The sequence below is a fragment of the Aedes albopictus genome, chromosome 2, assembly GCF_035046485.1.
Source record: "Aedes albopictus strain Foshan chromosome 2, AalbF5, whole genome shotgun sequence".
NCBI classification, from domain to species: domain Eukaryota; kingdom Metazoa; phylum Arthropoda; class Insecta; order Diptera; family Culicidae; genus Aedes; species Aedes albopictus.
This window is the reverse complement of record NC_085137.1, coordinates 194,034,510-194,050,193: the sequence shown is the minus strand read 5'-3', so window position 1 is coordinate 194,050,193 and position 15,684 is coordinate 194,034,510. Positions and strand designations below refer to the sequence as shown.

At 40.0% G+C, this 15,684-nt stretch overlaps 1 protein-coding gene across 1 annotated transcript in view; it reads left to right on the top strand.

Annotated features, from left to right (window-relative positions):
• The window catches only part of LOC134286309 (uncharacterized), a 28,122-nt gene extending 12,901 nt beyond the window's left edge, over positions 1 to 15,221 (top strand). The window contains exon 2 of the mRNA XM_062847912.1: positions 15,075 to 15,221. Within this exon, the coding sequence (XP_062703896.1) occupies positions 15,075 to 15,221 (147 nt within the window). The remainder of the gene's footprint in view (positions 1 to 15,074) is intronic.
• Positions 15,222 to 15,684: the final 463 nt, after the last annotated feature.

The window sequence follows — 15,684 nt, the reverse complement described above, 5'->3', positions numbered from 1 at the left end:
AGCTTGAAAATGCCAGTCATATATTATCAGTTCGACATTTGCGATGCAAGGTTGAAATTTTCGGAACATCAGTCAACATGTCTTGTCACGGTCGCCATATAGTGAACCTACACTAGCTCAGTTTGATACAAGTATTGTTTTCGCCTTAAAAGGCTCGAAAATTCAAGTTATAGATTCATCAGTAATGATAAATTAAAAAAATATATGCAATGAACTTTTGGTGGCTACGCAGTCTTTATTCTTAAAACGGGTTTATTATTTACCCGACGTTTCGGCACTTAGTGATGGTACCTTTATCCCTAAGAGCCGAAACGTTGGGTAAATAATAAAACCCGTTTTAAGAATAGAGACTGCGTAGCCACCAAAAGTTCACAGTTAAGAATTTCAGTCTATCCATACAAGCAATCATGCGATGTTTAGTTGAAATTCTTGAAATATTCGTTATCCTGTCACAGTCGCCATATGGTAGACCTTCATTTCCTCATTTGCATACAACAATTTATTTCGTGTATTTCCATCGTTTATCGTGAATGTTGGTTACTTCTACAGACTTTGACAATTATTCCTTTAATTTTCTAGGCATTAAACCCCCACGTGAGCAAATCCTGTTTCTCAGCTAAGTCTTGATTATTTCTGCATTCGTATAGCATGTGACAGGCTTGAAGATACTTTAGGGTTATGGGAGTCATGTGAGCTTCGTTTACGAAAAGAATCCCGACCGAAAGGGAATCGAACACATATGATATCCTCAACATGATCTTAGAGTATACCCGAATGTTTACCATTTTGGAAATATGGACTCTTATACTTATGCTGTTCTGTACGCAAACGTTAACAAAGTGGAAGTCTTGGTAACTGAATCTTCAGTTTGTCAGTATTTTACAAATAGTGACGCAATTTACCAAACGTACTGAACGCATTGCTGACTTTCAGATCAAAACTCTCTAGCGTATTCCATCTGCATATGTTTTTACACTGTTCAACTAGATATTGCATTGACTGCATAAATGCAATCCTCCACTTACTCTCTCAAGTCTGTAATTCATACTCCATTATATGGGAATCAAAACAAACCGCCTCCGTAGCCCTCACCATTCCTTCAACCCATATTCATAGAAAAAAAGCACCCCCAACCCAATAATTTTCCCATATCTATCAAAGATAAAACGTAGTATTCCCATCCCCAACCCCAATCGAACGCAATCACAAAAACCCCTTTTCCCGCGAGCGAGCCCTCCAACTCCCCCATTAGAAAATCGACCATTCGCCGATCGGTCGACTCGGTACTCCGGTGACTCCAGCCGTCGTCAGTGGTAATGGCCTGAACCGGCTAATCTACATTCATTCTCGCTCGAGTCGAACGAACGAAGGACTCGACTATGATGACGGTGTGATGGTTGAACTCTGCAACCCTCCCAGTAGTCCCTCGAAAAAAAAAACAAAAACAACATCATATACAGCCAGCGGGCACCACCAACCACCCTCCCAGATTTCGCCATATTGATTCCTCGGTCGGCCGGCGCGGCGGTACCCATTTCATTAGCATATTGGGAGCACCACATTATTATTACACCGCATCGCACTTGACTGGGTAGCGGGAAAAAAAAACTCCAAACTGGGAGAAGGATATCGAATCGTGTAGTGTGGCTTGGTATGGCAGCCAGCGTGCAGCCTAGTTGCTAAATTATCGATCTGTTTGTACTCGCCGTTGACTATGACGAAAGTGTTGTGTTCTTTTCTACTATGCACCCCTTGCTCGCCCTTCTAGAGGCACTCCGGTTTGGTTTGTAGTTGCGGAACATGAAAGGGCGGCAAAGGGGACGCGGTGTTTGTTTACGTTTTGTTCACCTTGCTCCACTATTGCGGACAGCTGCAGCAGCTAGTGGGTGCATATCAGTAGCAGCAGCAGTAGAGAGCGATTGCATTGCAGGTTGAACGTTCGCTAATTGATGCACTTATGTAGTTGATAGTTCATCGGGAGTTTTGGTTTTGTCCATTTTAGTTTTACACTGAAACCTGCAAGCAATGACAAAACTAAGCACTTTTATATTTTTTAACACTTCGCATGACTAAGGAGATTTGTCAAAATATATAAAGCTGTATAGTTTAGTCATTGCCTGCACGGTAAAAATTATTTTCGATCAGTCATGCATTTACTTAAATGGAGGTTTCAGTGTAATGATATAGAACGAGCTCAACAATTAATAATACTTAGATATTCGATTTTTGTTGTTTATTTTAAATAGTAGTATGGAACGTACTCACCACCTCTTAGCACTGATCGACAGAACAGTAATTTGGAACGAGCTCACCAGTTCCAAACATTGTTCGACAGAAAAAATGTGTTTCAGAGTTGAAAGATTCGAAGCAGTTAACACATAGAATTAAGTTCAGTTGAAGTTAAGGGAGCACTATGATAAAAAAAAAATCTACAGCACTACAAGAGCTCATAAGTCTTTACAATTAGAGAAAAGTTTATGGTGTAAACATGAAATATACAAGAATATCTGGGAAAACTTACATAAATGCATTTAGTGAAGGATTCCAGTAAGTAAGTTTAAGTCCAAAAATGTTATGAACATTGAAACAGACTAGCATTGGGCAATTCTGGCTGAGACAACGATTTTTGTGAATCGATTCGAATCGTATCAACAGAATCGATTCACCGATTTAATCGAATGCTTTGAATCAATGTTTTCACATCGACTCGATATTCTAAAATTTTACAAAACTATAAAATAATTCGTTTGCTGCATGTAGTTCAAGTTCATGGTATATTTTATTTGTCTAAATAAATTCAATTTCAAAATTTGAGATTGCACATCAAACACTCCGCGAATCCTATTTGCAAAAATTTCCGCGACTGCTAAGAGAAATTCCTCCAGAATCTTTAAAGAGACTCCTTAAGAATTTTGAAAGGAGTTACTCTAGAATTATGAGAGAGATTTCTTCAGAATGCTGAAAATACACCAAAATCCCGAGGGACATTACCTAGAAAAAAAACAAGACTCTTCCGGTATCTTGGTAGGAATTCTCTCTGAGTTTTATTAAGGATTTCCCTGAGAGAGATTACCCGAGACGGATTGTCTCAGAGTCTCGAAAGGAATTCTCCCAGAATCCTGTGATAAATTATCTCAGAATCCTAAGATAAGGTTTCCCTTGGAATTCTCCCAAAATTTTCCAGAATCCTAAGAGGGATTATCCCAGAACCCTGAATAAGATTATCGCAGAATCCTTAGATGAATTCTCCCAGAATTCTGAGAGGAATTCCAAAAGCGGTTCTTCCACATTCTTGAGATAAATTTATCTAGAATACTGAGAGAGATTCTGACAAAAAAAGATTTTCGGATTCCTAGGATAGTTCCCCAAGAAACTTAAAATAAATGACCCTGAATCCTGAAAAGGGTAGCTTAGAACTCTAAGAAGGATTACTCCAGAATCCCGAGAAAGGTTCCCTCAAAGTACTAGGCGGGATTGCCAAAGAAATCTGAGATATACGCTCACAGAATTCTGGGAGATAGGACCCCAGAATCTTGAGAAGAATTCCTCCAGAATCATTTTAATTATTCTCCCAGAATTCCCAAAACATCCTGGGTGGAATCCATTGAATTGCTGAGTATAATTCTGCCAGAATCCCAAAATGTATTCCTCAGAATTCTACGAGTGATTCCCAAGCATCTTGAGAGAGATCATAATACCCCTCTTCCAGATTCTTGAGAGAAAATTAGAGAGAAATATATTATATTAGAAAAGATATGGGGTTTTTGCGCTTTCTTATTCTCGGCATAATGTGGGTGGCTCAAGGAAGCTTTTCCCCATCCTAAACCTAAGAGAGACTTTTCCGAAAACCTGATAAGGATTATCCCTGGAAGAGATTACGAAAACTTCTAGAATGGACTTCCCCAGCATCCTCAGAGTGATTCTCTGGAATTCTGAGAGGAATTCTCACATAAAACAAAAAATTACCGTAGATTCTTGAAAGACATTCCCCTAGAATCTTTTAAAGGACTCCCCCAAAGTTCCGAAACAAAATGTCAAGAAAATTTCCCCATAATCTTGTCAAGGATTTTCCTTGATTACTAAGAAGGATTCTCCCAGAACCCTGAAAGGGCTTTCTTGGGAGCAACTGTTCCAGAACACAGAAAACAGAATTCTACTGGGATTCTCGTAGAATTCTGAGAAGGATTTCTTTTAAAATATATGCGAGGGATTCTCTAAAATCCAAATTTCTCTAGAGAATTCTGCCCAGAATCTCGTGAGAGATTCTTCAATAATTAATAATATTGAAAGAAAAGCCCCAGAATCCAAAGGATTTTTCCAGAATCATGAGACAAGTTCCCCAGAATCTTAATAGAAATTTCCCCAGAATCCTGATGGGGATTACCCTAGAAAGTCCGAATTTTCTGAGTATCTGGGGAAGAGTACCCGCAGAATACTTAGTGATATTCCTTCAGAATCTTAAAAGAAACTTACGCAGAATCCTGAGAAGGATTCTAGTGATCCTGTGTGGGATTTCCCAAGAATCCTAAGAAATATTCCCCCAGAATTTTGAGAGGAATTGAAAGGATTGAGAGGAATTTTAGAGGAGTTCCTCAGAATCCTGAAAAAGATTTCATCAGAATTCTGAGTGGGATCCTAAGTGAGGGTCTTCCAGAATCCTTAGAGGAATCAGCCCAGATCATCCAGAAATTCCTTATAATCCTGAAAGGAATTTGAACCTTGGTAGGGAACCCTGGTAGGGAATACCCCAAAATCCTGAAATGAATTCCCTTAGAATCCAGAAATTCCCTAGGATTCTGATAGGTGTTCCCATATAATACTGTTGAGAAAAAATCCTCCGGAATTTTTGAAGGGACTCTTCATAATACTGAGGTGTTCTTTAACATTCTGTGAGAGATCTTATCCCAGAAAAGAAAGAAAACTTTTCAATTAGGAATTCTCTCTGAATTCTGTTAAGGATTTCCCTAGAATTCTGGGGAAGATTTCTCCAGTTTTCTGACAAGGATTCTCTCAGAATCTTTAGAGGAAGTCTTCCAGAATCCTGAGGGATTTCTTCAGATACCCGAGATGGATTCTCCCGGAAGAAGAGAAGTTTTTACTCGGTATTCTCCCAGAATGCTTAGACGGATATCCCCAGAACTCCCTGACAGATTCTTCCAGAATCCTGAGAGGGATTTTCTAAGAATCCTGAGAGAAATTCTCCTGCAGTATTGAAAGACATCATATTAGAATCCCCAGAGATTGCCCCATTACCCTGAGAGGGATCCTAAGAGGGGATCTTCCCCATTATTAAGAAACATTTATCTATAATTCTGAGGCATTCTCAAAAAAAAAAAAGGTTCGGAATCTATTCAGAATTATTCTAAAAAAAGAAATTTCATATTTTTGAATCGAAAGAAAAATCGAATGTAAAAATCGATTCGGTCGATTTTGTAGAGCATCAACATCGATTCAAAAAATCGATAAATCGAAACAAAAACATCGATGTTGCGAACATCGATTCAAAATTGCCCAACACTAAAACAGACTAACGAACGTAATAATAAGAAGTTTGCATATAAATTGGTGAGCTTGTTCAACATTATAAATTTTTGTTCAGATTCATAGTAAACAGATATGAAACGAGCTCACCAATTTAACTTATTTAAAGTCTAAGTTTGATCTGGGCAAAACTCTGGAACGTAAAGGCACCCGTATAGAGACAGACATCATCTGAATTTGTCGAAGTGGAACATTTAAGAAAACTACGTTATCCACTGTACAATTAAGTCTACATTAATTCCACCACGATCTTATTATCAACTAATTGCTACATTTCACCCACAACGTAAAAAACTGCTTGAAGCATACACCCCCACGTCCATACCCGAAGAAACCATCCAATCGAAACCAACCCATCCTCATCATAATGGGAGCATAAATGTCACCTCAAATGTCTCATATCTTTCTCTCTCTCGCCGTAAACCGCCTACCCGCGTGCAATCCGGAACGTTCTACCGTGCGACGCGCGATGACCCTCATATCTACGGCCACGGTGCACCGCACAAATTGCAACCTTTCCAGTCCGCAACCAACGCAACGTCGAACGACCAAAGTCTCTGTCGTCTAATTGTCGTCTTCCGTTTGGCTCTCGCAGCTCTTATGGTTGAAGGACAAGCTGAGCTGGCCGCTTGCTGCCCCAAGACTTCGACTCGGAATGAAGTGCGTAGATATGCTTCTTGCACTCTTGGCCGTCGTCGTCGTCATCAAAACTCTGTGTGTTGTGTGCCATACTGCACCATCAGTGAAGTGCACTGCGCGACATAATAAATTGTACGACCAAGTGCAACGAGAAGCAATAAAGTTTAAAACGCACTGCATCGCACTGTGGGCTGGAAGGTGGAATAGGAGGACAAAAATTGAAGACGTTTCAATTAACCAATCCAGTATAGGAGGATTAAGAGGCAATTTCATGGATATCCGGAATTGTCAGTTTTTAAATACTAACCATCATTTCTAAAATAAAAATAACATGAAACGAGCTCACCAATGGGTGAGCTCGTTTCATATAATTCTTATCATAAAAAAATGGTTGGAAATACAAAACTGACAATCCCATTTTTAACAAGCAGCCTACTTAAAATTTAATGAAGGATCTTTTTCTTGTCTGATATTACGTCCCAATTGGAATAGAGCCTGCTTCAAAATAAAATAGCATGAGATGAAACGAGCTCACCAAATTTCAACCACCCTCATTTTTATCGTCTCACACACAGTGCCGCATCCGCCCCAAGTAGTCAGCAAGTCAGTGCGCTGCGGTGGGTGAGTTATTGCCACCAGGCAACGAGGAACGGCACGCAAAGACGGGAAGATGCACGGTGAAAAACCGCGCGCAATATGCAAGCGCAGAAATGGAGAAATAACAACAACTGCATCGTATGCACCGCAGCAGTTGGCGGCGGCAGTGCAGACAGGGAGGACACTCGGATATGGAGGCAGGCACATAAAAATAAAAATGTACGACGTATTTATTTTTAAATTCTGTGCCACGAATAAGACGTACTGCACACTGGTGTGATTGGCTTTGGACCTCCCCAGCAAAGAGAATTCAGCGCTCAAATGCACATAGTCGCGGGGTTGATGACGTCGTCGTCGCTCGATTGTTGACGATGATGACGCGCTCGAAATATGGGTGGTGGTGGTGGCAGCAAACGGCAGCAATATTGCACCGAGGTTCCCTTTTCCTCTCTGTGCTGGGAAAGCTCCGAGGTTGAATGTGCATGCAATTGCAGCGGCGCATCAGGCCAGGCCGCCGACTCTCGTTTGTTTGGGGCGAGGCGTATATTGACCTAGAGCAGTGCAATAATACTGGTGCTGTGCTGTGGGACGCCTACCTACACTGCTCGTCATAAATGAATCAAAAACAAGTCTCGTGATTAAAGCTTGGATTGATCCACCTTTGGGGAGGTTTGGCTGTTTGCTGGGGATTTCTTAGATGTCGTGCATCGTCAATGTCGAAATCGGATGCATAAACCTCGTGAGGACATACCGGTTATGAAATTGGTGTGTCTAGGATTTGAGTCCTAGGATGTTCAGGATGTTCTAGGATGATCTAGAATACCCCTCGAAATCAGTTCTCCATTTATCTCACCTCTAAGAAACTCGTGAGAACATACTGTTGCGGCGTTACACCAAAATATCAAATTGTCATTGCCTATGCCTTTAGAACTGGTAGGCCTTTTTTCCAGGGAGCCTTTGAGTGATCCTCTATAAGCCTCGTGAGTGCAAACTGCTGCCAAAAATAACAGTAAATCATCACATCACTGGTTATGTTGTAGATCTAAAGACCTAAAATCCCAAACTTCAAGGAGTTCTTGGATGGCTTAAGGTATTCGCAGAAATCAAATCTTTGTTCAGCATAGCTCTGAAAATCTTGCGTTTGTATGCTGTTATCATAACATGTTGAGTTATTCATTGGTTGTGCATGTGGAAGGATCTGAAGCCCAACACTCCAAGAAACTCTGGATAACTTACATTGGCAGCGAAATAAACTTTCCATACCATAAAGCATCCTATGATTATTTGGTGAAGCCGGTAGATCACAAGGCTTATAATAAAGGGTGTTCTCAAACCTTCTGAGTAAATACCTTCAGAGATGGTCTAATACGCCCGTCGAACTCAGTTCTTCATTCAACTAACCTTGAAGAAATTCATGAAATCAGAACGGTACAATAGAACATGGCACGTAGACCTCAACTCCAGGGAGTTTTTGAGTGACCTGAAACATTCTTCAAACGTCAAAGTCTCAGTTTTGCTTCACTCTGAGTAACTCGTACCCAAACCGTAGCGAAAATAGCAATAAATGATCACTGTTTATGTTGTAGTTCTGAAGACCTATATACTTCAAGGTGTTCTTGGGTGATCGAAAATTTCGTACAACTCAAATATTTGTCCATCATGATCAGATGTCCCATACTTCAAGGAGTTGACATCGTTCGTAAAATTAATTTCACATTATTCGAAGCTGCACTCAGACATTCTTGTACATACCATTCAGATATAAAGCCTTATACTCCATATACTTTTTGAGGGCCTAAAACATCCGCTTCTAATAGCTGGAGATGATCTAGGTCGTCCAAACTATCATGAAAATAGTACTCACTTCTGTAAACCAGTAGAAGTAGTTGAGTTTGCAATAAACGAAGCCATAGCACAACCTTCCGGGATCCATCGGCCACTCCAGAACACTTCCAAGATATTTCAGGTTAACCAAACTACCCTGGAGTTCAATATTGCAGGTCTACAGTTGTAACAGTAACTATGCTTCGTTTCATTATCAACTTATTTCGATAAACCTCCCTGAAGATAAATAGACATTGATCAAGATTTTTTGTGATATTATGGGTCGTTTAAGCTGTCCTTGTACTGTATTGTTACCATAGCTGTTTTCGATGCTGTTTACAAAATGCACTATTTCGCATCGTGAACCTTTTGGATCCTAGATCATCGTCATTGCAATATTTCCAAAATGTGTTCCAAACTTTCAAGATTTTCTGTTCTGGTACAGTATATTTGTCATAAAATATGAAAAATATGTATTACTACTGTAGACTACTTGTTCTGCACTCAAGAACTATTCAGATGACTTCAGAATTTCCATAAGTATGTTTTGAACAGGCATCCAATTTTTCACTCACGCGATCAAAATCCCCGGATTTATCCGCCTCCGCGATCATGATTATTCACTGCATGGGACGAAAAATAAAAGTCTCTCACTCCAGCGTTCACGATAATTCTCTTTCTCTCCATGCACAACTCACGGATAAACAACAAAGCATCCAAATTTTCACTCCGTCCGCGAGCCACGTAACGTCTCCACCGATGCACGTGAATAATTATTTGACGTTTAGTGGTGCCGTGTTTACATAAAATCTACTTATTTTCAAGGCCATCTAGATAACACGGCACCGCTCAGACGTCAACCGGTTGAAAACGTAGATTGGTGCAGACTGAGCAACCCTTTTCTCCTGCGAGAGCGAACGAGCGCTAGTTGAGAGAGCATACTTTTATCACGCAAAGGAACCGGAGTGAGCGCCTTTTCTATCGTCTGTGGGTGCATGGAAAATATCGCGGGCTGCTTTATCCGGATAATATCACTGTGTGATAGATCGTTGCTCGCGTGAGTGAGTGAAAAATTTGGTGCCTGGTTTTGAATGTCTACTGAGCATCATGGATATTCAACCATTACGGGTGATCATGTTGCGTCCTGCTACATAGTAAAACGAGTTGATATTACGGCTGTAGATTTGAAGTTCTGCATTACAGGATGATCTGGAATCTATCTATCTACATTGTTCGATAATGGTACAGTCGAGTCTCCTATTAAACGCTACCGCCCACTTTACGCCCACAGCAATTTCTTAGCTGTCTCCCATCCAATCCAACTGATTTTTTTTAGCGCAGTTGGTGCTTACTATAGACTCATCACAAACAAAAAATGAAGTGAATTGGATAGAAAACAACCTGGAAAGCGCTGTAGCACATCCCAAAAATATATTCAAGCTAATTGTTTTTTTTTTTTTTTTTTTAATTTTTGACCATCAAAACATTTAGAAAAAAACGTCCCAAGGAATAAAATGAATCTACTATGAGCCTTTGCAATAACTTTGCTGAATATCTCGGGAGTGTCTATACAGGAACAACAATGTTTGGTCGAGGTTTTGGAGAACGGAGAGGTTTTGACATTCGTCATAAAACCAAAATGATCTATGTTTGATTTTATAACAGTCCTAAGGATCTCTTCAAATCTCCGGAAGTGGTTACAGGATCTCTGTGAGGTCTAAAATAGTCATCACTCACATGCATTTTGGAAAAAGATTTGAATTGATATGCCGCACCGTATATCCAATCCAGCTGACTTCATTTGAAATGGCTGGAACTCCGATCCGGAGGAACTGGACCTGGGTCTGGATGTGACTATAGGATCTCTGTGAGGTCTCAAATAATCACCACGAACATCATTACCAAAAATAGATATGGAATCATTTGCTGCACTGTATATTCAACTAACTTCACTAGAAATGGTCGGAATCTGGATCCGGAGAAGCTGAATCAGGATCCGGAAGTGGTCACAGGACCATTCTGAGGTTTCAAACATGACTCACATCCTTACCAAAAATAGATATGAATTCATTTGCCGCACCGTATATTCAGCTGACTTCACTTGTAATGGTCGGCATCCAGATCCGGATGAACTGAACCAGCATCCAGAAGGACCATCTGTGGACCTCTGTGAGGTATCAAATAGATACCACTAATATCCTTACCAAAACTAGATGCGAATTGATATGTCTGACTACTTTAAATAGCCGGAATCCGGATCCGGAGAAACCGGACCTCTGGATGTTCACAGGAATTCTATGAAGTATTAGATAGTCGTCACTGTCCTTATCAAAAATAAATAGAAATTATAAATTGCGACAAGCACCGTATATTCAACTGACTTCACTTGAAGTGGTCGGAATTCGGATCCGTAGGAACTGGACCAGGGTCCAGAAGCGGCACAGGAGCTCTGTGAGGTCTCAAATACTCACCACTAACATCCTTACCAAAACCAGATGAGAACTGATATGTCGCACCGTCTATACAGTTAACTTTACTTAAAATAGCCGGAATCCAGATCCGGGAAAATTGGACCACGACTCGGAAGTGGCTGCTGGACCTCTGTGAGGTCACAAACAAACAAAAAAATGAACCAGAAACAGAAATATTCATAGAAGAAATGCGAAAAAACGTCTATTTGCGTCAGCACAGAATGACTATGAGTGATATGGAACGAACTCACCCAAAATAATTTTCAATAATCTATTTAGAAATACTGAATCTCAAAGTTAAAACTTACGCATAAGTTCCTGCACAAGCATTTTTCCAGATATTTCGCCAGGGTTTCTTTCTCAAACATTCTTAGGGATGTCTTGCAATGTATTTCAGGATTTTTTGGATTCCTACCGGATTTGAACAATTCTCTCAAGGATTTCTCCTTGAGAAACTTTCAGGATTCCTAAATTCAGTTATATTTTTTTTTAATTTCTTCCAGCGGTTTTCTAGGCATTAATCCTAGAGTGCTTTGCAGTATTTTTGACGGAAATGCTTCTGTGTTTTTAAAGCATTTTTTCGTAAATTTCTCTCAGAATATACATCTACAGAAGATTCTCTCGTTTCTATGGAAGATTTTTAGTTTAAGCTCTTCAAGAATTTCTTTTACAAATTTTCTGCAGGAGTCCTTCCCGGGAGTTTTTCCCAAGGTTTCCCCTGAATTGCATATTGAATCGTTCACGCAATTTCTTCCAAAGTTACTCCTGTATTTTTCAAGAAACTTCCATGAGCTTGCTACTAGAGTTTCTGCCGGGATTTTTACAAGAGTTTTTCCCGGAGTATTTCATGAAATTCTTGCTGGATTTCTCTTCTTTTCTTATCTTAGAGATGTCTTCCGAGACTTTTCTTTTTTCAGTGCTACTTCCTGGATGTTTCCCAGATTTTTTGTTTTTGGAATTGTCCTGGATTCCTTGTTCCGAGAGTTTTTACAGAGTGAAGTTTTCCAGGAGTTTTCTCAGAATACTTTTTCGGATAACCAACGAGTCTTGCAAGAAGAATCGGAAAAATACCGAATGTAATCCTGGTAAAATCTTGCGCGAAACTCCGGGAAGACCTATTAGATAAATCTCGAGAGGATCATTGGGACGAAATCCCCGGAAGAAACATTAGGCAAATTTCAGAAAGAACTCTGAAACCGTCTAAAAGATATCGTTGGAGGAACTACGGGCGATATTCCGCGTGGAACTAGAAAAAAAATCCAAGAAAATTCTCTGGAAAAAATCTAGTCTAGTCTAATCTACACATACACAGCCATTCATTGAAAGAATCCTGGAAAATGCTAGAATCGACCATTTCTATCATTTTTATTGTCATGATTTAAACTTGAAATACATCGAGGATGTATTACAAGCATTAAAGTGGCCTGTGCAACCATATCGAAAGTTATTGTAGAAATCGATTTTAAACTTGGTGCTACATTTGAGTCATAGAACGGGTACATCGCGTACCACGTCTCGTACCAACCGCCCCGTTTATTAGATAACAAAATACATAAATCGGTGATAATGACGTTGCTAAGAAGGGTGTGAAGAATTAGCTTAAGTTAAAATTCACAAATAAAAAAAAAATTAAAAAAAGTTGCTAAGAAGGTTAATGTCACTCCTTGGTCCTTGGTCCAAAGACTTCAAAGGATGGGACATGGGGCCCCGAAAATCCACTAAGGATCTCCGGGAAAAAATCTTAAACAAATCCCGTGGGGAATCCCAGCAGAGACCCCCTGAAAAGCTCCTGTAGAAATTCTGGAGAAACCCTGATAGCAGGTCAAGAAACAACTTTTAGAAATCCCGAGAAACATCGAAAAATCTCTCAAGAAACTCTGGAAGCATCTGGAAGATCCTTTGGATAGAATCTTCGGAGAAACTTCTGAAGAAATTCAGAAAAAAAAACTCCGACAAAACTCCAAGAAAAAAAAAACTTTCAGGATAAAGTTTCAAAGAAGTAATTATTACACACTTATTTCTGAATTGCCTGTTCGGTACTTTTTGACGAGATTATAACAGCAGTACGATCTCGGTAGTTTCGGTAATCGATTTTACTGAGGTTCAGTAAAACAACTGTCAAAATCGTATGTAAAAGGTAAACAATGCAATTTCGGGAAAATCTCAAATGAATTTCGGAACGAATTCTGGATTGGTTTTCAAACAAATTCCTTAACAAATCTCTGAAGGAATTCGTAATCCCTAAGAGATTCTTGTGATAGCAGATTTCCTCTAGAGTCTCAAAAAAAAAATCAAGGTCAATTACTATACTTCTCCGTTTCATCAAAACGTCAACCTCCACGCTCTTTTTGAATGCAACAGTCAATACGTGAACTCGGAAACGTAATGTATGTATGAACGTACACTGTACAGCATGCGTGGGACGGAAGTGCCGCTACAATAATAGTCCTACCCCGCCGAACCGAAAAGCTGCGAGACGCGTGATGAGGATTTATAAAGCGGCATCATCCACGATCTTCGGAAGAAAAAAAAACAACGAAAAGTTCGCAACAACAGCCGCAACAGCTGATGGCCACCACCACCACCACCGGATTAAATGATGGTAGCTGACTGGGTGGGTAATTCCAAAATACATCCACTTAGACCAAGCCCACTCGTGGGCTTCATACTACACACGCAACAGCACGTCGTTAACGATTTTTAATTTTGTTATCCACCCATTTTCGCACCGGTCGTTCGTTTCCATGTGAGTAAAATAATGATCGGTCGCCTTCGCGCACCGGTGGTCTCTATTCTATTCGTACCATCGGTTTTTTGCACTTCTGTAAATCATCGCAATATTTTGTGTATTTCTATGGTGTTATTGCAAATCTTATTCAGTATAATAATCTGTGCTCATATTTTGAAAGAAGGGGTTTTGGATAAGACAGAAAACAGTTAGTAAAAATTGAACTCAAATAAATAATTTCCTTGGAGATTTGTACCAGTTTTGGTGCGTTTAAAGATATTATTTTCTCAATAATGTATGATTGTATTTAATCTGGGAATTCAAGCAATCTTTTTTTAAATTATGTGTTTGTTGCTTACTGTATGACTTGTAGGTTGCATTTTTATCTAAAACTAGCTGTCCCGGCAAACTTTGTCTTGCCGTTTTGTGGCGGTTTGACAACTGTTGAGCTCAAAATAGCACCGCACTCTAGATTGGTTTCATTCCGATTGTGTTGATTTTCTTCAAAGCTCATGGAAAATCAGTACTTTATCAATTTTCTTACTTTTTAGTTGAGTTTTGTAACTTTTTTTTACATATAAACACAGCCACCCTGAAGACGAATCGAACGGTTCAAAAATCATGCTAATCGGTTCAGCCGTTCGTGAGTTTTGTTGCCTCAAAGGGACTTCAAACTCATTTTTATATATATAGATAATATCCATCTCTTCGATATTCATGTTGTCTTTCTCGCAAGAAATTTATCTGTATTTGAGATTTTGAGCATCTTTTTAATAATTAGGTTTATTGAATAATTACATCCCTTGCATTTCCAACACATTTATAACGTAGTTGTCTCCTTTACAACTTCGCGTAGGTCAAGATTTTTTAATCCTGGTCATAGTAGAAGATGTCTTCTAACAGTCTACGATAAGTTTGCACAACCTTTTTTCATTAACGTGTATTTTAACTTCAGCTTATTCTATACTCAGTCACAACCTTTTAGTTACAAAGCATCAATAGGAAATCTTAATATTGATACCAGTAATATTTTGTGGTGGTCGCACAGTCTACGCGAAGCGTATTTGACGCGACCTTAGGCACTAACATTCAGAAGAGTATGCATTAGAGTGGGAATTTAATACAACGAAAAATTAAAAACGAAAAGAGGCAAGGCCCAACCTGATGCGGGAGAAGTAAGGGGCACCCGAAAGGGAGCCAGACACCTTACACATAAAACCACGCTTGTGGTTAGCTGCAAAAATTCACAACTCTAATGCGCACACACTTCTTAGACTAAGCGGGAGCTGGACTTCACCATCACATCGACCGTCACCCAGAGAGAGAAACAGTTCCCGTTTCCGACTCTACAGCCGAAAGTAGTCGACTCTCAACAAAAAGGCATCCCTTCCACCGAGCATCACAAGATTGCGAAGCGATAGCTGCATTCGAATTCGACCGATCTTTGAAGAAGGACGCTCGTCAAATAGCCTTCTCGCGTGTGCATGAATCGCGAATTCCAGTAACACGTTTTGTCAGTGGATAACGGTCGATACGAGCAGGATATCACGACGGTTCGGACTACTCCTGAAGAACTGTCCGGCTCTGGTGCCATTCGGGATGTTATGAGTGAGACCGGGGATCGTGAAGAGCCCAAAACGCATGACCTAGTGCCCTACTATACAGTGCAGTGTGGGAGAAGAGCATGTGCTAGAACCCGTAGTCTGAAGTTATAACCGTAGCCGTCCAGAAATCAGGACGAAATCCAATCCGTAGTGCCCAGCGAATTAGCTGATTTTGGTGAACCTCGAACCAAGCCGATTCCGCGTAAACCAAATGTGCGGTGTCAGAAGGACGGTGTGTTTTTAGCCGGGGTAGTTCGAAGGAAGTGGTTGTTCGGTTGGT